Consider the following 23,851-nt stretch of genomic DNA (forward strand, 5'->3'; position numbering starts at 1 on the left):
ACTTACAGGATAACGGCGCAAAATTTCGATTTGTTATTACAAATTTAAGCTTTTCATTTGACTCACCCTCGTATAATGCCTTTTTGTAACCTAACTTGATAACAAATTTCGTCGAAAACCTTGACGGTTGTTTTCTCAGAAACGGGCGAGTATCTACGGATAAGACGTGTTCCCTTTTTTTGGCTCATCTTCCACTGAGCGAAGTTTCTGGGAAATCGGGTGGAGCTTACCGTGTTCTCCTTGTGAAAGCTCAACTTGTACACAATTTTAAGTCTACCTGACTCTACTGTCGTTTACGACAATTGCTCGAGATTGCAACAAGCAAGCGCACACGGATGTTGGACAGATCTATGGATCGCCCCCCCCCCCTCCCCCACCACCGCTCCACTCCATTCAACCCTCACTTCAAATCGTTGAATGTCATGCTCTCCGCTTCGCTATCCGCATGGATTTTCTCCCATTATTCGTATGCTGTACCGGCTGATAAAGTTCTCACATATCGTCAAACACTAGGAATACCATTGTCAAACGTATTTCCGCGAAACTACATTTCATCACGACACTGTTTCCTCCATCCTTGAGAACTCTGATCTGAGTTCTCCTAATCATATTGTTGTTAGAGATGGGGGTTATGACTGAAACAACCGGTTTTCGGTTATACCGTTTTTTTCATTTCCAGTGTAACCTGTGTTTTAAAACCGCTGAAGATAACCGGTTTCTGAAATAATCAATTTTCGGCTTTTATTGCTATTATTTCAGCAGTAAACGTACACGCCGAATAAAGACTGAAAAATTCTAACATTTCATGACACTTCTGCAACACTTTTCAAGAAACACAGAATCAAAGGGGGACCGTTGACCTTAATATGTGAGATAAATTTCAAGTTGATAAATGTGTCGATTCCTCAGAAAAGGGGTTTTTAACAGTTGGACAGACAGACAGACGGTCAACGAAGTGACCCTATAAGGGTTCCGTTTTTATCAACTGAGGCAGGGAACCCTAAAAACCTGGTTATTACTCTTCATTATCGTTTCGTTGTTCATGCATTAAATATTCCATTCACCGGTGCCTTAAAACCATCGAGAAATATTTGGATTTGCTAAACAATGCATGTACCAATCCAGAAATATGTCCAACCCTGCACAAAAAGATACACTGTTTGATCGAACATTTAAAGCTTTGTCGGTGGCCACACAGAAAATTAAACTAATGCAAAAACTACTACGAAAATAACCATCAGAAAAAAGGTCACCTTGTTTATAACCAATATAAAATGCTTTACTGCATTTTCTTTGAAAACTTCTATGCTGTATTGTGGAAAATTTATTTTCGGGTAAAACAAGTTTAATTTAGACAGTTTTAATAAGGACTGAAAAGTTGAACGTATCTTGTGGTGCATACTTTGTTTCTTCTGCTTATTTCAACCAATCATACTCATAATTTGGACTGGTTGTTGCAACATTTCTCGCCAAAATTATTCACGCGAGTTATTCTAGCGGCGGTTGCTTAATTTTGAATTTTTATTGTTGAATACTTTAAATAAGCAATGACAAGGATTTTAAGATAAGAGATAACGAGATGTACGCTTTTGAGTAGTATTATTATTCAGTGTGCGATATAGTAAGCTTTTAGGTAAGGTTATTTATGTGATATGCTCGTATCGTAAATTTATCTACGCAATATAAACTATTTACATACATTATTACCTTAAATGTCGCACAGTATTTGATATTTCGTTCGGTATCCTCAAAGACATCTAAATCAAAATATCTTACTCACTGTTTTCAACCACCATTCAGGACCACACGCATCATTAACTTATCAAGCAATAATTTTTATTCTTATCAATGAACTTCAAATCATTTCATTCAGTGGATGAAGAGCGGCATTATGGAGATTGCTGGCAGGCCCTAGCATTGTGGGGAATGTGAATAACAGGTAAGTTTTTTGTTTAAAAAGATAAAATAAAGAAAAGAAACGAGTGCACGGCAACAGATGAGAATGGGCTCGTGGGAAAATTGTGTCACTATGAATCATATCACAAAAAAACTTTTTTGTTTTTAGTTGTTGTAAGCCAGACGTACCATATGTGCCGTTGCCAAGCTCCGGTCCTCGGTAATCGAACAGGTGGTAGTAGATAGGCCCAGCGTCGGTATGGTTGGATGCCGCCCTCACGGTGGCGTCAGCTGGCTCGCCCCAGTATATGTCGGTACACATCTGGAACGCAAGAAACAAACATAATATATATATCAAAAAAAGTTTTACATCACCCTGGTTCCCAGAACTCCTGAAGATAGGCGTTGACTGTGGATATTGTCTCACAGACGCAGTCCCTATGATTGCTCAGAGATGTCACTAAACCCGCCCAAAGATGAAAACAACCATGCATGGGCAGCGTCTATTAGACGGAGGAGGTCCGACAGCCGATCAGTTCCAGTCATTCCACCAGGAAGGAGGTACTCGGCTCATGTTATCTGTAGTTCAGCCGTGCCTAGACGGTCGCGTTGTTACTTTGTGCCAGGAAGGGCTCTCAACAAGGGAAGTGTCCAGGGATCTCGAAGTGAACCAAAGCGATATTGTTCGGACATGGAGGAGATGCAGAAAGACAGTAACTGTCGATGAAATGCCTCACTAAGGCTGCCCAATGGCTACTACTGCAGTAGATGACCATACCTACAGATTATGACTCGGAGGAGCCCTGACAGCAACGCCACCATGTTGAATTATGCTTTTCTAGCAACTACAGGACCTCGTGTTACGACTCGACTCAAACTGTGCGCAATAGGTTGCATGATGTGCAACTTCACTCCCGACGTCCATGGCGAGGTCCATCTTTGCAACCATGACACCATGCAGTATTGTATAGATGGGCCCAACAACATCCCGAATGGGCCGCTCAGGATTATCATCATGTTCTCTTCAGCGATGAGTGTCACATACGCCTTCAACCAGACAATCATCGGAGACGTGTTTGGAGGCAACGCAGTCAGGCTGGAGGCCTTCGATACACTGTCCAGCGAGTGCAGCAAGATGGGGTTCCCTGCTGTTTTGGGGTGGCATTATGTGGGGCTGACGTACCCCGCTGGTGGTCATGGAAGGCTTTGGAACGGCTGTACAATATGCGAATACAATCCTGCGACCGATAGTGCAACCATATTGGCAGCATATAGGCGAGGCATTCGTCTCCATGGACGAAAATTCGCGCCCCCATCATGCACATCTTCTGAATGACTTCCTTCAGGCCGGCCGGAGTGGCCGAGCGGTTAAAGGCGCTACAGTCTGGAACCGCACGACCGCTACGGTCGCAGGTTCGAATCCTGCCTCGGGCATGGATGTGTGTGATGTCCTTAGGTTAGTTAGGTTTAAGTAGTTCTAAGTTCTAGGGGACTTATGACCACAGCAGTAGAGTCCCATAGTGCTCAGAGCCATTTGAACCATTTGAACTTCCTTCAGGATAACGACACCGCTCAACTAGAGTGGCCAGCACGTGCTCCAGACATGAACCTTATCGAACATGCCTGGGATGGATTGAAAAGGGCTGTTTTTGGATGATGTGACCCACCCACCACTCTGAGGGATCTACGCCGAATCACCATTGAGGACTGGGATAATCTGGACCAACAGTGCCTTGATGAACTTGTGGGTACCATATCACAAGAACTATTCTATTATTGATTAACAGAAACTGCATATAGTTACTGATGTATCTCCTGTGCTGAAGCTATAAAGATTTGTTGAGTAATTTCCTTTATGTGTGTTCCTCGTGTTCCACATATAAAAATATCTGCATTTATATCCATGAGACCCAGCGTATGGATATAAATTCAGATATTTTTATACGTGGCCCTTTAATAAGAACATTCGTCTGTGTGTTGACTGTTTTCTCTTTGTGTAGAACAGTCTTACCACGAACAAATCACAACCTAGGACCTGATGTTTCCTGCACAGTCGTAAATGCGCCGGTAAGTGAACTACTTCTCTCATTGTAGACCAACCCTCTTACGTCCATGTGTCCACACATCAACAACTGACCTGCTGCCCAGGAGAAAATTAATGGCTTGCTATTGCCACGTGAACTTGGTAGAACTATCCAACACAAAAAATACAACTTATAATAGCTATAATTACACTACCGGCCATGGAAATTGCTACACCACGAAGATGACGTGCTACGGTCGAGAAATTTAACGACAGGAAGAAGGTGCTGTGATATGCAAATGATTAGCTTTTCAGAGCATTCACACAAGGTTGGCGCCGGTGGCGACACCTAGAAAGTGCTGACATGAGGAAAGTTTCCAACCGATTTCTCATACACAAACAGCAGTTGACTGACGTTGCCTGGTGAAACACTGTTGTGATGCCTCGTGTAAGGAGCAGAAATGCGTACCATCACGTTTACGACTTTGATAAAGGTCGGATTGTAGCCTATCGCGATTACGGTTTATCGTAACGCGACATTGCTGCCCGCGTTGGTCGAGATCCAATGACTGTTTGCAGAATATGGAATCGGTGGGTTCAGGAGGGTAATACGGTGCGCCGTGCTGGATCCCAACGGCCTCGTATCACTAGCATTCGAGATGACAGGCATCTTATCCGCATGGCTGTTCAAAAATGGCACTGAGCACTATGGGACTTAACAGCTCAGGTCATCAATCTCCTAGAACTTAGAACTACTTAAACCTAACTAACCTAAGGACATCACACACATGCATGCCCGAGGCAGGATTCGAACCTACGACCGTAGCGGTCGCGCGGTTCCAGACTGACGCGCCTAGAACCGCTCGGCCACACTGGCCGGCCGCATGGCTGTAACGGATCGTACAGCTACGTCTCGATCCCTGAGTCAACAGATGGGGACGTTTGCAAGACAACAACCATCTGCACGAACAGTTCGACGACGTTTGCAGCAGCATCGATTATCAGCTCGGAGACCATGGCTGCGGTTACCCTTGACGCTGCATCAAAGACAGGAGCGCCGGCCTGGTGTGGCCGAGCGGTTCTAGGCGCTTCAGTCTGGAACCGCGCGACCACTACGGTCGCAGGTTCGAATCCTGCCTCGGGCATGGATGTGTGTGATGTCCTTAGGTTAGTTAGGTTTAAGTAGTTCTAAGTTCTAGGGGACTGATGACCTCAGCTGTTAAGTCCCATAGTGCTCAGAGCCATTTAAACCATTTTGAACAGACAGGAGCGCCTGCGGTGGTGTACTCAATGGCGAACCTGGGTGCACGAATGGCAAAAGGTCATTTTTTCGGATGAATCCAGGTTATATTTACAGTAACATGATGGTCGCATCCGTGTTTGTCGTCATCGCGGTGAACGCACATTGGAAGCGTGTATTCGTCATCGCCATACTGGCGTTATGGTATGGGGCGCCACTGATTACACGTCTCGGTCACCTCTTGTTCGATTGACGGCACTTTGAACAGTGGACGCTACATTTCAGATGTGTTACGACCTGTGGCTCTACCCTTCATTAGATCCCTGCGAAACCCTACATTTCAGTAAGATAATGCACGACCGCACGTTGCAGGTGCTGTACGGGCCTTTCTGGATACAGAAAATGTTCGACTGCTGCCCTGGCCAGCACATTCTCCAGATCTCTCGCCAACTGAAAACTTCTCGTCAATGGTGGCCGAGCAATTGGCTCGTCACAATACGCCAGTCAATACTCTTGATGAACTGTGGCATCGTGCTGAAGCTGCATGGGCAGCTATACCTGTACACGCCATCCAAGCTCTGTTTGACTCAATGCCAATCTATGAAGGCCGTTATTACAGTCAGAGGTGGTTGTTCTGGCTACTGATTTCTCAGGATCCATGAACCCAAATTGCGTGAAAATGTAATCACATGTCAGTTCTAGTATAATATATTTGTCCAATGAATACCCGTTTATCATCTGCATTTCTTTTTGGTGTAGCAATTTTAATGGCCAGTAGTGTATTAGTCTGCAAATGACGTAAATACATCATCTATGAAGGTGTAGGGACTTAGAGGCTAGGGAAGCTGAGAATAAAACAGATAACTTAAAAATATGGTGAAGACTGTGGCAGAAGCCCGTGACACAAATATTTCCCTGACTGTAGGTCGAGTGCACTCTTTTTTAACGTCGATTCTAGGAGGGGGAGAGTGACAGGTCCATCGTCCCAGCCACCTTGTACTCCTGGGAATGATTTCTGGTACGCATTTGATAACGGGCTGAGTGGACTTGGTCAATCCTGGAGGAACTAGAGTGAGCAAAGATCCTCACTCCTATCCTGGACTGAACTTGGACGTCCAGGCCCGCAGCTTACATCTTTACCCACTAGATCACCACGGTCACGAAAGAAATGACTTATGGCTCTAAAAACTTGATGATGATGAGGTCGCATACTCAGAGGAGCGTAGGGGACGATGCGGCAGACCCGCACCGCCGTACTAGGCAAGGTCCTAGCAGAGGTGTTTTGCCGTTGCCTTCCTCCGACCGTAATGGGAATGAATGGTGATGATGAAGATGACACAACACCCAGTCATCTCGAGGCAGGAAAACTCCCTGTCCCCGCCGGGAATCGAACCCAGGTCCCCGTGCGCGGGAAGCGAGAGTGCTACCACAAGACCACGAGCTGCGCAAAACATCGAACTAGAGTTTCAAGGGGAGCAGGAAATGAGAGAATTATGACGTAAAAACAATTCATCAATACAGAGGTAATACGTAATTTACTGCTGGGTGTTATTCGTTACCATTACACTACACCCGCGCGTTTTAATATTCCTGGACCCGCTTTCCCAGTCTGTCAGCAAGGTGGCAGCAGTTTTGCCGCTCAAGTTCGTCCCACACTACGACGGCGGACGTATTGAAGTCATTCAGCGTGTGAGGATGGCTGCTGTGACCACGGACTGCATGTTTCAGGTGCATGTTACAGTCTTGTTGATGACTAAAATACCGCAGACCATTCTGTTTGATTGATTCTTGCCACACGTAGGAAGCTGTTCTGAACATGGGCATGTGTTCGTCTGTTATCGTCTTCAAAGACGAAACCTGTGGTGTCACAGCCAGACACCACACTTGCTAGGTGGTAGCTTAAATCGGCCGCGGTCCATTTAGTACATGTCGGACCCGCGTGTCGCCACTGTGTGATCGCAGACCGAGCGCCACCACAAGGCAGGTCTCGAGATACGAGATAGACTCGCCCCAGTTGTACGACGACTTTGCTAGCGACTACACTGACGAAGCCTTTCTCTCATTTGCCGAGAGACAGTTAGAATAGCCTTCAGCTAAGTCCATGGCTACGACCTAGCAAGGCGCCATTAGCCTTACATAGTTTGATAGTTATCGTATGAAATGTCTCATCAAGAACGATGTATACAACAAGGATTAAAAGTTAAGTATTCGAGGAGCTGCAAACTTTTCTTATTAGCATTCACTACTTATCCTGTTCCAGAATTCACGCCCATCTGCGTTAGATAGCGTGCATTTCGGCCTCCTCTATCTACAAGGTGTTGGCACATTTGCCAACACATCAAAACCATCGCCGAATTGCTGACAGTAAGGTTGGACAATAGGTGGGGAGTATCCTGTACCGATACTGCTCAGCGCTCTGTTTGGCACATTTCCACAGTTCTAATCTTGTTTTCTTGTTATAGGGCTTCAGCAGACCGAGAGGAAGGCGACCGCAACCGCGACCGAAACGTTGAATTTATCAGTGATAGTTATTTTACAGTATGGCGGGACATACCCAGTAACTTTTTATGTTAATACAGAACTCCCAAATTACCATCGATGATAGTGAGAGGTGGCTGGCGTTCATACATGATACCAGCACAAGACACCTACCCTGAACCCATGGGACTGCAGGCCTGAATCGTGAACTGGTTTTTGGTCTCCTTCACACTATTTTGCAACGATTTTAAGGTATCAGACAAGTCCAGCATTCGTCAATGAAGAGAACTCAATATCACTGATCCAGGTTCTTTTCTAAGAGTTCCTTCGCCCACCTTCTTTACTCACTGTTGTGCTGAAAGCTTCGTACTGTTGTTAGTAATGGCTGCCTAGAGACAAAACAGATTGTATGGAGAAGAGCACCTACTGTGTGCGTCAACACAGCCCTCCCAGTTGCCTTCAAAATGACAGTGAGCGATTCTGTCAGATTCTACTCCTGATGGAAACCATAATTTTTACGTCGACGGTCATCAGCTGCCGTTCTGAACCGCAGGCGGCCACTATGAGGTAGATCCTCAAAGTTTTGTGTCTAACGATAGAGGTTTTACTGTATAAAGTTGAACAGAAATAGACAGCTCCCTTGGTAATAATGTTCCAGATCCAGACCCCACAACGTTACAAGAATTAGGTAGACAGTTAAAATCTGAAAAAAGTGGGAAGGCACCCGGATTAGCCAGAATGAATATGACCTTATTAAACAGAGTTATATGATATACAAATTACGAATTTTACATGTACTCAATAAATGCTGCGAAAATTGGCAAATACCTCTCTCTTGGTCAACATCTGTAGTTAAAATATATATTCAAAGGAGGAGACTGCAAAAATCGTGAAAATTGTAAAGCAGTTAGCTTCGTGAATACAAAACATAACATCAACAGAGGATTAAACAGTCAACCGGTTGCACAGAAACGGTAGATACACTGACCTAGGTTTCGATACCTAATTGGGGTGTCTTAATCTGAAATGAAATATTGCTAAATCGTAAAATTATATTGCTAAAAAGCAATAGTCAGAATTTGGAGCAGCTATGCTCATATCAAAAGTATAGCTGTTCCAGATTCTGACTATTGAGTTTTAGCAATGTAATTTTTCGATTTAGCAACATTACAGAGTTATGAAGACACCTCTAGTAGGTGTCGAAACCTAGGTCAATGTACGTACAGTTACTATGCAACCGGTTGGCTCTTTAATTCTGTATTGAAATTAGTATAGGCTTCCTTAGTAAAAACCATGTTCAAAACTGCGAACTATAACATAGATACTAAAATACGTAATAATTAAGGGATTAAAAGTTGTTACAGATTGTTTGTTAGGAAAAGAGCGAATTCGATCTGGGAATAGGACATCGTGCATGGATAATGTCTTCGCATTTAGACAAAAGATAGAAGAAAGAACAGAAAATAGCTCGGAACACATTTCACTTTTGTAGATTTTGAGAAGATTTTTGACATAATAAATCGAATAGAATTATGAAAAATACTATAAAATGAGGACTATCCACCACACCTACTTTTGGTATAGGAGTCATTATGCAAATGCTAATTTCATCATAGACCCTGGAATTATAAGAAGTGAACGGATTTTAGCAAATATATTAGTTAGACAAGGGTGTAGCCTATCGCTCAAATTTTTTATAGCTATATATATATATATATATATATATATATATATATATATATATATATATATATTGACGACATTTTAAAGTGAAGGGAATTGGTGCCAGACCTAGGTATTTCATTATCAAACAGAGTCTGTTCAAACACTCTTACATGCAGATGATGAAACAATGATTTAAGTAAATGAGAGAAAGTTACAAACATCCACGTATCATTTAATTAATCAATATAAACCTTAGAATTCTAAAGTTTCATTTAATAAAACGAAAGTTATGGCTTTCAGAGTAAAAGATCCAGTCAGATAAAAATTTTGCCAGGAAATAACGTTTTAGAACAAGTACCGAATTTTAAACATCTTGTTCGTGCCAAGAGTGTTTATAATGAGGACATTCAGAAAAAAGTTAGCTAATTTGAAGCTGTATGTGGGACAAATGAAAAATATTTTGAAAATAAAGTTACGAAAGAAACAAAAACTACATTTTGTAATGTAATGGATTTACCCACATTGCTTTATGACAGTGAAGCCTGGGTGCCGACTCAAAAACAAGTGAGCAAAATACAATCGGCAGAACTATCGATGGATAGGAAACGAAGTGGAGATAGTAGGAAAGAAAGAAATATAGAATCAGTACATAACAAAATACTAAGTAGCAGATAGTACTGCGCCGACCACTAACAACATGTGGAAAATACTAGACTTCCCAAGAGAGTGTTAGATTACATACCAATGGGAAAAACAGATCAGTAACGACCCGGGTCGCGTTGGATACAGCTGTGAAGCCGGAACGAGCAAGAGTGGTTAATCCATTAAGTGAAGAAGAAGAACTATAGAGGCTGATTGCTCGGTTGACGTAGCTGTGATCTGTGGTGTGCGCCAATTCGGCGGACACTTTCCCATGCTGACAAGCTTTCTTGACGTAGAATGAAGGTACGGCCTAAGATGAAAATAACGCTTCTAAACACGGTGACAGCTCTGAACAGTCCAGGATTGGAGACACAACGAGTTCTGCTGAGGTGCACCGAGAATGCGGATTTACTTGCATCCCTTCTACCCGGGGGGTTGTACAGAGCGATTTCCTACTACCAAAAAGTTATTGAGAAAGAGGCTATCTATTAAACTACGCGCAAACTATCCAGCTCTAGGAGATGCTGCAAAACCTTTTTTGAGCGGTTAACAAGGTATGTGGACAGCTACTTGGAAACAGTCGTAGGACTGAAGATCACAACAACATGAAGGTTTAGAATCTACGTGACTGAACAAGGAAATTTGATTGTAACCTAACATCAGATTTTTTTCCACAGTTGTTGTAAGAGACTTCACAACAGCAAAACAGTGTTTATTTTGAGTACCTATCCCAACAGCGTTTGTCTCGCCTGTTTGGTATTAGGGAATTTTGGATGTCAATGACGGTACGAGGGCCATTCAGAAAGTAAGGTCCGATCGGTCGCGAAATGGAAACCACAGTGAAAATAAAAAATGTTTTGTTTGTGTTAATTAGCTACGCCTTTCAGCTGCTTCTCTACAAAGTGGCCGCTCCGACTTACGTCGTAGCGTTGTACCAACTTGCACAATGCCCTTGTCATAGGCCTGCATGGGTGGCCGAGCGGTTCTGGGCGCTACAGTCTGGATCCGCGCGACCGCTACGGTTGCAGGTTCGAATCCTGCTTCGGGCATGGATGTGTGTGATGTCCTTAGGTTAGTTAGGTTTAAGTAGTTCTAAGTTCTAAGGGACTGATGACCTTAGAAGTTAAATCCCATAGTGCTCAGAGCCATTTGAATCTTGTCATAGAATGCAGCCGCTTCTGCTTCCCGCCACTTCTCTACGCTGGTGTGCAGTTCGTTGTCTGTGCCAAAATGTTGTCTTCACAGCCAGCGGTTCATGTGAGCAGAGGTGAACGTCAGAGGGCGCCAATTCCGGGCTGTATGGTGGGTGATCAAACACTTCCCATCGGAAACGCCGCAGGGGTGTCTTCATTGACCCTCCATTGGGCGCCGGAGAATTGCCATGAAGAAAAAAATGTATGACAGGTACGTTTTCTGGGGTTGCGTGAAATCAGGCGAAATCTCGCAGTGGGTACCCATATCTGGCGGGAGACGCTATTGCTCCAGGTGTCTTTACATGTTCACTGTGGTCTCACAGCTGAAAGGAGCGACGTGACTCGATCGACAGGCATACTAGTGACACTGCCCAGCACATCTGTGCAAAGCATCATTTGATTTTCGCTGACGTTTCCATTTTGCGACCTATGGGACCTTACTTTCCGAACAGCCCTCGTTTATCAACCGATCAATATCGTTCTGTCGTTGCTGACTGACAGATTTTTAGTTTTCTCCACCTGTTCTCTTGTTATACCAGCAGTATGGTTTGTAGTGTACATCCCGTTTGTAAGGGCTCGTTTCGCATTGCTAAAGATATTTCCAAGCATTACTAAATTTTCTCTGTTTCTTTTCAAACAATTCATGAATTCAATGTGTAGATAAAGCAGTAGTCTTTTAACGGTATATCCATAAAGCCATGACCTATATATCAAATACAGACCTACTCAAAGGATTCTCCTCCAGTATTACTGCGGGATCGTAGTCTACCACAAGCAGGGAGACTGATAAGAAATCTCTTAATTCGCAGGAAGTAACTCTTCCACACCCAGACTGTCCAGTGCTGTTGACACTTACATCGGTGATGGCTTGAGCATCGTCGATGGTGATGTTCTCATGGCCAAAGTAAAAGTCTCGCATCATCAGTGCCGCCTCCTCGCGCTCTTCGGCCGTTGGCAGGTGCAGGATTGGAGACACTATCTGCACGAAGTTGTCGCTGAGCTCCTGCACTGCTGCCGGGTCAGAGAGGTACAGCTTCTCTGTGGGAAAAATGTTTATCAATTATTCTAGAAGAGTAGTCGCTAGCAGACGCGAAAACATAGCGCGAACAGCGGAAGAGCAGTTGTAATTGGCTGTAGAATCACTGGAGTAGAGGAGAATTGGGTAGCAACCATGTTTATCGAAAATAAGCGATCTAATGTCAGGAAAGCATTGCAAGAGGCAATTGTAACCGTTCAATCGTTCGTAATAAAGCCATCTAATGATGCACCATGGCACGAAAACTCGCAAGATGAGGAGTTTAAAAGATATATGTTGTGTCCTAAAGAACAGACACCAGTCACTCACTCACTCACTCACTCACACACACACACACACACACACACACACACACACACATACACACAAGGTGCGACGACCAAAGTCCATTCTTTCAGTGAGAATGCACACCAAGCCCGACCTCTTGCTGGAATCCGAAATGGCGAGTAAGTGTTCACGGGTAGGTGAGGCTACGCTATAAAGAGGGTGACAGGGTGGGAATTTGGGGCGGCTGTGGGGCGTGCACGGATGAACGAGGTGGATAAGGCGACCGCTTGTGTCAAGCGGCAGATTCGGATTCGAGTCCCGGTCTATCATAAATTTTCGCCTGTTACCATTGATTCACTTCAATGCCCAAATGCAGCTAACGTCATTGGGAACTGAATAGAATTTATTTAGGTACCGTACATAAAACAACACAGAACGTGGACATGTATTGTTGTATAAGGTTTTCCTACTTTCATAAATCTCGTAGTTCCTCTATAACTGATGGTGGGCGAAGTAGAGAGAATGTAATATGTGGACTGGCAACGGCAAGAAAAAAGTTTCTGCAGATGAGAAATTTGCTTACATGGAATATGAGCTTAAATGTTATGAAGGCTTTTCTGAAGGTATTTGTCTGGACTGTAGCCATGTATTAAAGTGAAGCATGGTCATACACAGGGTAAATTAATTCAAGTTTTGTAAGAAAATATTGCATTGAATCAGAGGTGGTCAAATGTAGTATCGATTGTGTAGTAGCGTCGCTGCTCAACAGCGATCGCTAATTCAAGGTGTTATGGGTAATGTGTTAGAGTATCTTTAGATCGAGTGATGTATGGAGGACCCTCAAGTGTAAAAATGTATTGTATCTGGTGTGTGCTGGATATATACTTATTCGCTAAAGGTAGTATTGATTTTTTTATTTGTAAGATACTATGATGATTGCTAATTGTAAAATAAAACTCAACAGAAGTTGCAAAAATTAAGGTAAAGGAAGTTGTTTTGTTACTAATGCAATGCGCGTATTCATAAGTGATGATTAAGACAGTGTATATCACTCACATCCAATGATTTTGTAAAGGTAGTTGTTAATGTATAAACAGTTTATTGAATGTGTTAATTGTGATCATTATTAATTTTCAAAAAGTCAAAATACAAGTTTTAAAATTAGTGCCATATTGTTACTTACGCAAGTCAATACGAGATCCCGATCCATGTCATTTTGATTAACTACTTTTCTCAAGAAGTTATTGTCTCAGTCATATTTTATTTAATGAAAATGTGTGCTAAGCAACAGCTTTGCACAATAGCTGTTTGCTAACTATACAATTTTAAGTACTAACAGGGAGCAGTGCGAAGAGCATTACCATAGCGCAGATAAAGGTAAGAAATTTTAGTACTGCAGGGATAGCATTCATTAACCACGAGGACTATTATTTTCAAACTGACCAAGTTTTGTTTTATTAACAGAGCCAATTTCAAATCAATACTGCTGCACCAGATCCAGTTTTCGTGTTACGTAAATTCATGCAGTTTGGTTTGGTTTAAAGTTATTGACATTTCACATTCTCACAGCTAAATTACAATTACATTCTTGCACACAGAAAAGTTCACTACAGGGCCAAGCACATAAACGGCGAGACAAAATACACATCCCCATTCTGACAGTTGTGTTTCAGACTACTGTCAGTTACGTAATTTCAATCATATTTCAAACGTACATGTTTCAACAATAGTCTAGACAAGAATAGAATAGAGGCTTTTGAAATGTCGTGCTACAGAAGAATGCCGAAGATTAAATGTTGGATCACGTAAGTAATGAGGAGGTACTGAGTATAGTTTGGAGAGACAAGAAATTTGTGGCGCAACTTGTCTGAAAGAAGGGATTGGTTAATAGGACAAGATCTGAGACAACAAAGGAGCACCACCTTGTTATTGGAAGGGTATGTGTATATGTGGGGTGGAAAGGGGAGAGGGTAAAAATCGTAGAGGGAGACCAAGAGATGAATACAGAAGCAGATTCAGAAGGATGCAGGTTGCAGTAGTTATTCGGAGATGCAGAGGCTTGTACAGGATAGAATAGCATGGAGATCTGTATCAAACCAGTCTTCGGACTGAAGACCACAACAACAACAACAACAACTATAACAACGTTATAAGCTTCATCTAATATAGAACATAACATTTAGAAATTACACCAGAGCAGAGAAAAAAAGGCAGAGATAACATTAGTTAATGAGAGGTACAACAATAAAGACAAATAACAGGAAAGTGGATTTAAACTACAGTGACATGCCAAATCATTGTGACTACTGCCCACAGTGAGACTGTAAACCGCCAGAAAGCGTTGCAGGCGCGTGGCGCAGTAGAGAAAATATGTAAGCGGAGCAGAGACGCAAGGGAAAATCATTTTAGCGACGATACGGATCGCAGATAGGGAAATCTACTGACACATGATACTTTGACACAGGGCAGATTATTATGGTCCAGCACCTGGGAAAGAGCTTCTCGAAATGGCGAAGCTGGTCGGCTGTTCACTTGTTACAGTCTTGAACGTCGATGGAAAACTGCTGATCGGAGATGAAACCACATGACCAGATGTTGCACGACAGGACGTGAGGTATGTCCGGCCTGTAAAGCAGGATAGCTAGCGATCTGTGGGAGACAGAGTACAATGCTGATGCAAGCAATAGAGAAGACCATTCAGTGCTCGGTATTGAACGTAGATACCAAGTGGGCTGAGGCATGAATGGGAATTTGGACTGAGGAGGGAGGTGTGCTAGAGTAGTCCGTGCAGTTGCGCAAAGCTTCTGTGCCAGGGTGGCGTAGTGGTTAACGCATCCACCTAGTGAGCAGTAGTCCCACGTTCGTATCCCGATCTAAATTTTCATTAGTCGCTTCAATCTGCATACAAACATCTCCATATTAGACGATCGCTACATGCTTCTAAGCTGACACAAAGACCTCGTCAGTTACGACTGTAGTGAGCACGAGATCATCGAGAAGGGGCTATAGATCAGTGGAAACGTATCGCCTAGTGGAATGAACCACGTGTCCTGTTTAGCCAGGTCGATGGGCGTATTCAGATCCATGAGAACGTCTGCTACACGGGCGCACTGCGCCTTGGACGCTGGGGTACTACGCTGTGGGGACATTCACTTGTGTTTCCATAGGATCTCTGGTAGTAATCGGTGGAAACATGTCAGGTATGTCTACGTGAACATTACTGTGGACTGCCTGCACCCATTCTTGATGATGTCTTCTCTGATGGCGAAGCCTTCATCCAGTGTGATGAATGTCTATGTCAGAAAGCCAGAATGGCGCTAGAGTGGTCTGTGGAGTATGAGAGTACACTTCATGTTTTGCCGCCATATTCGCGACCGCTACTGGGCGCGAGCACCGATCCCGCAAACCACGGGCTCGCAGTTTACGGGAACTGTGTGACCTGTGCCTTGACATGTGGTGGGACGTACCTCAGGAAAGCTGCCAGGGACTTGATGAATCCATACGACGAAGAATTGCTGTTGTATTGCGTTCCATAGATGGATTAGCTTGTTATTAAGACGTGGTAATAATGTTTTGGCTCATCACTTTATGAGAGCTGCCAGCAATGGACGTAACAGAATGGGGGATGAGGGAGAGAAAGAGGAAAGTTATAAAACACAATTAATGAAGATAAGGGAAAAGAGAGCGTCGTCTAAGGGTAGTGTCTTTGATTAGCAATCAAATCGTCCTGGGTCCCGAGTTCGAACCCTGTCACCGTTTAAATTTTGAGTAAAAATCATGAGCAACAACGGCTGAAGGCTTCCGGCATTCGAAGTCACCATCATTCTGCGAATGGCTTTGTCAGAGAGGGCGGATGAGCAGATAGAGGTTTAGGGCACTCTCTTACCCCTGGGGTAAGAGAGGGAGAAGAGTCAGTAGTGATCAACGGCATGAGGATGCAGGAGGCAAAGGAAACCACTGCATTAAAGACCCGATGTGTATCCACGGGAAATGTGGCCTGTAATTGAAAGAATGTCATCATGGTCCCTCCATTACAAAAGATTCCGGAGTAGTCCCCCATTGAGATGTGCAGGAAGTGACTGCCAAGGGGGAGATGACCATGAGAAAAAGATTGAATGAGGGACTAGAATGGGTTGCGACTGATCGAGAAATGAAGAGAGAAAGAAGTGTAGCTGCGAGAAGATGGGGGCATTTGTTACACTGTTTGACAGAGGAAAACACTTGTCATGAGAGTTAATTTTTGCAGCATGTTACGGGAGTGTCAGAAAAAGTGCTTAGCCTTAGCAACAGGAAATTGAATTTTGTGCGGAAAACAGGGCAGCTTATTCCAAAGGCGGACCTCACCAACAGAAAAGTATCTGCGAACGTTTTCTTTCACAATGGGCACAACTAGGATCTTAGATATGTTAGGTCTTGTGCTTCGATTATGATGAGATTAAATGTACTTAAAATGTGATGTGAGGTGCTGGGGTGGATTCGCACCGAGTAGCCAGTGAAGTAAACTGAGTGTATGGTAGTCCCGCGACTTATCTGGCCGCAGCCAACCTTAACGAGGGTATGGAGTACTCAGATCGTCAAACGGACGTATGTTGCAGATGTACCGCACAAAAGAATTTTTCGTTACTTGTAACCACCTAGCATTCTCACCACTCATGATATGTTGGATTATTTCACAATAATGAAGGTTTTAGCCGTGCGGTTCTAGGCCCTTCAGTCTGGAACCGCGTGACCGCTACGGTCGCAGGTTCGAATCCTGCCTCGGGCATGGCTGTGTGTGATGTCCTTAGGTTGGTTAGGTTTAAGTAGTTCTAGGTTCTAGGGTACTGATGACCACAGATGTTAAGTCCCATAGTGCTCAGAGTCATTTGAACCATTTGAATGAAAGTTTACTAGAACGAATGACTGCAGAAGTATACGTTGCCATCCTTTGCAAATATGTTCCGAAATAGAGTCTACACAGGCAAGCGGGAATCTTCCTAAATGTGGCAACAGTATTATCTGCCCGTGGTACCTGATGCACCTTTGAGAGATATTTGAATATCGCCCTTTATCACGGTGCTTTACACATCCCTATTGTATACTCTGATTTCCTCAGTGCTCTCCAGAGACCGGGTGCGATGTACACGTACCACACATTAGTATATCGGATCTAGGAATGACCTCATCGCTCGCTGATGCTGTTACCAACGTAACGTTCGTTTGTGTCGCCTTATTATGTTGGCATCTCGAGGGACGAGGCTCCTGCTGTCAGGGCCGCAACCCTGCTGTCCTGGCCTTTTAGCAGTTCTGTTGCTTCGGACGATCTCAACGTTGCTATACGTAGGGATACTTTATCACACAGATACGAACGCTGGTCAGTCTCGGTGGGAACAAACTTTGGGTGATTAAACCCCCTCCCTATCGTTTGCGTGACTTCCTCTCGCCCATCTCGTTGCAAGTAGGTCACTGTTGAAACTTTCTGGCAGATTAAAACTGTGCGCCAGACTGAGACTCGAACTTGGGACCTTTGCCTTTCGCGGGCATGTGCTCTACCGACTGAGCTACCCAAGCACGACTCACGCCCCGTCCTCACAGTACTTGCCCGTGAAAGGTAAAAGTCCCGAGTTCGAGTCTCGGTCCGGCGCACAGTTTTAATCTGCCAGGAAGTTTCATATCAGCGCACACTCCGCTGTAGAGTGAAAATTTCATTCTAGGTCACTGTTACTGGACTACGTATAGGTCACTGTCTTTTCAGTCATCGTCATCTGTTAATCGGTGACGCCACACCACTTTGCTGTCACTATAACGAACTACTGACAGTGAGCCACTTCCTAATCCTGTGTCAGATTTGTCTCATCTGAGCTACACGAAGTTTTAGTAGGTACAGCATAGGCGGTAGTACGCGTTATATTATTTACTCGCCATAACAACGTGGAGAAACAATATTAATTTTCGGCTGTAGACCTGGTTGTTCTAGAATCTCTTACCGAACGGCCCGTTAAAAAAAAGGAGGAACGTTATAATTGCTCATTTTACCTTTCCACTACATTTGTTAGTTTGTAACTAGATTTCTAGGCTCAATATTATTATTCATTAAGGTTTCATCCTCCTGCTAATGAGGTTTCGGCACCAATGTGTCATTTAACTTCACTCAACCAAGGAATGAATTCCCTGAAATGTCATATTTTAAGTCGGTATTTGGGCGCTTATGAGCTCAGCTGTTTTGCACCCTGAAGCTCCAACAAAAAAACAATCAGCAGTTGAAATGATCATGCAGACTTACAACTGAGTTATTAACTGTCTTCTGATACAGTACTGGAATATTGTCAAGGCGAATAGGAGGCAGTTGCTCGCTGTACCATCAGAATGGAAGCTGTTCTATTAAAATTAGTGTTGAGAACTAATAATTAATAAATTTTTTATGTCATTTATTAAAACCTATCTCCATATTGACTGTGTCTTTTAGAACTGACAGAACTTCATTAGCATGATAAATACACTACTGGCCATTAAAATTGCTACACCACGAAGATGGCGTCCTACAGACGCGAAATTTAACCGACAGGAAGAAGATCCTGTGATATGCAAATGATTAGCTTTTCAGAGCATTCACACATGCTTGGCGCCAGTGGCGACATCTATAACGTACTGACATGAGGAAAGTTTCCAACCGATTTCTCATATACAAACAGCAGTTGACTGGCGTTGCCTGGTGAAACGTTGTTGTGATGCCTCGTGTAAGGAGAAGAAATGCGTACCATCACATTTCCGACTTTGATAAAGATCGGATTGTAGCCTATCACGATTGCAGTTTATCGTAACGCGACATTGCTGCTCGCGTTGGTCGAGATCCAATGTCTGTTAGCAGAATATGGAATCGGTGGGTTCAGGAGGGTAATGCAGAATGCCGTGCTGGATCCCAACGGCCTCGTATCACTAGCAGTCGAGACGCCAGGCATCTTATCCGCATGGCTATAAAGGATCGTGCAGCCACGTCTCGATCCCTGAGTCAACAGATGAGGGCGTTTGCAAGACAACAACCATCTGCACGAACAGTTCGACGACGTTTGCAGCAGCATGGACTATCAGCTCGGAGACCACGGCTGCTGTTACCCTTGACTCTGCATCACAGGAGCGCCTGCGATGGTGTACTCAACGACGAATCTGGGTGCACGAATGGCAAAACGTCATTTTTTCGGATCAATCCAGGTCCTGCTTACAGCATCACGATGGTCGCATCCGTGTTTGGCGACATCGAGGTGAACGCACATTGGAAGCGTGTGTTCGTCATCGCCATGCTGGCGTATCACCCGGCGTGATGCTATGGGGTGCCACAGGTTACACGTCTCGGTCACCTCTTGTTCGCATTGGCGGCATTTTGAACAGTGGACGTTACATTTCAGATGTGTTGTGACCCGTGGCTCTACCCTTCATTCGATCCCTGCGAAACCCTACATTTCAGCGGGATAATGCACGACCGCATGTTGCAGGTCCTGTAGCGGCCTTTCTGGATACAGAAAATGTTCGACTGCTGCGCTGGCCAGCACATTCTCCAGATCTCTCCCCAATTGAAAACGTCTGGTCAATGGTGGCCGAGAAACTGGCTCGTCACAATACGCCAGTCACTACTCGAACTGTGGTATCGTGTTGAAGATGCATTGGCAGCTGTACCTGTACACGCCATCCAAGCTCTGTTTGACTCAATGCCCAGGAGTAACAGGGCCGTTATTACGGCCAGAGGTGGTTGTTATGGGAAGTGATTTCTCAGGATCTATGCACCCAAATTGCGTGAAAATGTAATTACAGGCTAGTTCTAGTATAACATATTTGTCTAATGAATACTCGTCTATCATCTGCATTTCTTCTTGGTGCAGCAATTTTAATGGCCAGTAGTGTACCAGATTGTCAATTTAACGAATAGAAAACTACGGTGGTCAGAGTCAGATGGGCAGGTTCAACTCACGTCGAATCAGCTCGAGCCCGTCCCCGGACGTGAAGCCCGTGATGACGGGGACCTTGTTGAAACGACCTGCCTTCAGGCTTTCGGCCGGCCACTCGGTAACGAAGGCGCCTTCCACGTCCTGTTCAATCACGGGGAGCCAGGCAAGATGCTGGATGCGGATCTCCTCCTGCAAAGGCGGCAACGGCAGAATTAGTAGGCTGTAAGAATAAAGGGTACTGGTAGCAGATTACGCAGGGTGTCCCAATTAACTTGATCACGCCGGTAACTTTTTGTCCGGAAGCAAAATAAAAAATGTATCAACCGAATGTTGTTTAGCTGACAGGGGAACATTAACTAGTATGAGTGCGCCTAACGTAACTTTCCGCGTTACCGAAAGTATGAACAGCAATACGCCTTTTTAAATAGCATGCTACATCATTTTCGGTAATACACTTTGTTCAGAAACGTATCACAGTGTACCATTCAAGTAAACACGACACTAAAACACTAAAAGAGTTTTAACTTTGGCTCTCCTATATTAGTCCAGTTCTCTAGAGTAACTTACTTCGTCCAGATGCTGGAGTCGATAGTAAACAAATGGTAACGCAAGGAAAATGCACGCCAGTCATTACCGTTCTGCTAACTTGTATTGTCCATCGATGAGTAACAATGCGACATTGTCTTTCTATTACACAAACCATCAGCTGATGTCAATTGAATGAATGACTAGTGTGCAGTTTACTTGTGTTTCCAGTTGTTTACTGTCAACTCCAAAAGTGGACTAGTTTACCTTGGATACCTTCACCGTGTACTACCATTTTGTGTTACATATATCTAAACAGCATTTGCCTAATAACTTTTTCCATAAATAAAAAAAAAAACGTATTTGAAGGGTTCAAGATAAATGCGATACACCAGAACACCCTGTATATAGCTAGTTGGATTCAATAATGGCAGACACAGGAGATAGTGTATAGCTCAGTATGATTCACTAATGAATGAAGCACACTGGACTCGCATTCGGAAGGACGACGGTTCAATCCCGCGTCCGGCCATCCGGATTTAGGTTTTCCGTGATTTCCCTAACTCGCTCCAGGCAAATGCCGGGATGGTTCCTTTGAATGGGCACGGCCGACTTCCTTCCGAATCCTTCCCTAATCCTATAAGACCGATAACCTCGCTGTTTGGTTCAAATTCAAATGGCTCTGTGCACTATGGGACTCAACATCTTAGGTCATAAGTCCCCTAGAACTTAGAACTGCTTAAACCTAACTAACCTAAGGACATCACACACACCCATGCCCGAGGCAGGATTCGAACCTGCGACCGTAGCAGTCCCGCGGTTCCGGACTGCAGCGCCAGAACCGCTAGACCACCGCGGCCGGCTCGCTGTTTGGTCTCTTTCCCCAAACAACCAACCAACCACTAATGAATGAAGCAGACATCAGATTATCTGGAACTAGATAGAATTCGAGAAACAGATAAGGAGTTAGCAGCATGTCTATAACTATGAAGGATTAATCACGCACTGTTTGGAAATTACCCAGAGTGGTACATTTTCCCCAATGACAGAAAAGTGTTTCAAATGGCTCTGAGCACTATCTGAGGTCATCAGTCCCCTAGAACTAAGAACTACTTAAACCTAACTAACCTAAGGACAACACACACATCCATGCCCGAGGCAGGATTCGAACCTGGGACCGTAGCGGTCGCGCTGTTCCAGACTGAAGCGCCTAGAACCCCTCGGCCACTCCGACCGGCCCAATGACAGAAGTCCTTAAGTTTATCTATAACGTATTTGTGTCTTGCCTAGTTGTTTTAGATGCTCTTGACTGCACGACGAGATGCATCTCCTGAAGTAATAAAACTTATCAGTCAGTTAAACGATTTTTCATTACGGTATCAGTTTGTTTTCCATTACCTTTTTAGCGCTGGAGGCCTCTACAACTATAGTGCTGAAATAATGTGAAGGTAGCAAAAGCTCGACTAGTACTTCTGTAAAGTCCGGATCCGGGATCGAGTTATTATCATAAGATTGAGCGAAGAGTGATGGTGAGTGATCCTGTTGCGAGATAACATCCCGAAGATGTTCGGGCTCACATGTGATCCCTCTTCGTCGAAATGTCTTGGCTCAAACTCGTCTAGGGTTGAACCGCACATGTCGCATTACACGCCCTGAATTAGACACTTGTGACCCTTTCGTTAAATTGTCTGGCCAATGGCAAGTTTGCGAAATGCTAAGTTCACATAACATAAAATAGCAGCAATAATAATATCGGGAACTAAATTAACGACCCATAAATAATGTAGGCCACACAGTTGCGAATTATTCAGAAAACAAACTAATAGCGAAAGTGGTCGGATTTAAGGTTACTGTTACACTCGAGTGCATATATATTTGACACAGTTCGATCATTCACAATCTCATTGCGAATAACGAGTCCAATACTCCATCTGGTTAACTACGCGAAAAGTCAAGAGTTCACACCAGGCGCGCGGTTGCTCACAGCTCAGAGACTACCACATAACGGCAAATTTTCTAAGTCGTTTCACTTCCTCGCTGCCTAAAGACCAACTGCCTGCTTTCGCGTCTCATTCCGATCTGTACCGTCTAGTGTCTCCAGCCTAACTGTCCGCTTTCGCGTCTGAACCAACACCGTCCCTCTGCCCGTCCCAGGCAGCGTCTCCCGCGCGCCGAACATACTCGCTCAACTGCCAGCGCAGTTCCCTTTCCTGAAGCCGTCCGTCTGATTGGCTACAGCTTATTCTACATTATTTTACATTTTAATATATTTAAATGATCAAAACCTGACCACTTTCAAGTTCTAAATAGAGCAACAATAATATCCATTACATAATAAACGTTAAATTATTGCCGGCCGCGGTGGTATAGCGGTTCTAGGCGCTCACTCCGGAACTGCGCGACTGCTACGGTCGCAGGTTCGAATCCTGCCTCGGGCATGGATGTGTGTGATGTCCTTAAGTTAGTTAGGTTTAAGTAGTTCTAAGTTCTAGGGGACTGATGACCAAAGATGTTAAGTCCCATAGTACTCAGAGCCATTTTTTTGGTAAATTCTTATACAGAAAACCAAAACAATGTCATTCATAAATTTGAATCTCACGGGCAGTAGCCTTGCACCAACGTGCTTTCTGATAAATAAATAAAGAACAAAAGTAACTATTCTGCAGTATATTTTACAACAAATATTCTATTACTTAATGATTCAATAAGGTTTCATGCTGTTATCGTTCAACCGGTTTAGAGTGCAGGAAATGATGATCTGATGCTTAGATTAAAATGCTGATAATTTAAATTTGCTATATCTTTTAAACAAGTAAAGTTACAGAGTTGATATTTACAACGTTTGTCATTTTAATGATGCGCTTCTATATGAAATGTAGATCGTTAAGACCAAAGCGTTCAGATTTTAGCATTCAGATCTTTGTTAAAAAACTTATTAATTTCACTTTAACAATAAATCCTAAACTA

General features: G+C 43.8%; 1 protein-coding gene across 1 annotated transcript in view; it reads right to left on the minus strand.

Annotated features, from left to right (window-relative positions):
- The window catches only part of LOC124805688 (pyrethroid hydrolase Ces2e-like), a 43,030-nt gene that overhangs the window by 14,505 nt on the left and 4,674 nt on the right, over positions 1 to 23,851 (minus strand). Inside the window, exons 2-4 of the mRNA XM_047266257.1 lie at positions 20,383 to 20,579; positions 11,994 to 12,175; positions 2,086 to 2,218 (exon numbers count right to left, since the gene is read on the minus strand). Coding sequence (XP_047122213.1) covers positions 2,086 to 2,218; positions 11,994 to 12,175; positions 20,383 to 20,579 — 512 coding nt within the window. The remainder of the gene's footprint in view (positions 1 to 2,085; positions 2,219 to 11,993; positions 12,176 to 20,382; positions 20,580 to 23,851) is intronic.

The sequence above is a fragment of the Schistocerca piceifrons genome, chromosome 7 (genome assembly GCF_021461385.2).
Source record: "Schistocerca piceifrons isolate TAMUIC-IGC-003096 chromosome 7, iqSchPice1.1, whole genome shotgun sequence".
Classification (NCBI taxonomy): Eukaryota; Metazoa; Arthropoda; class Insecta; order Orthoptera; family Acrididae; genus Schistocerca; species Schistocerca piceifrons.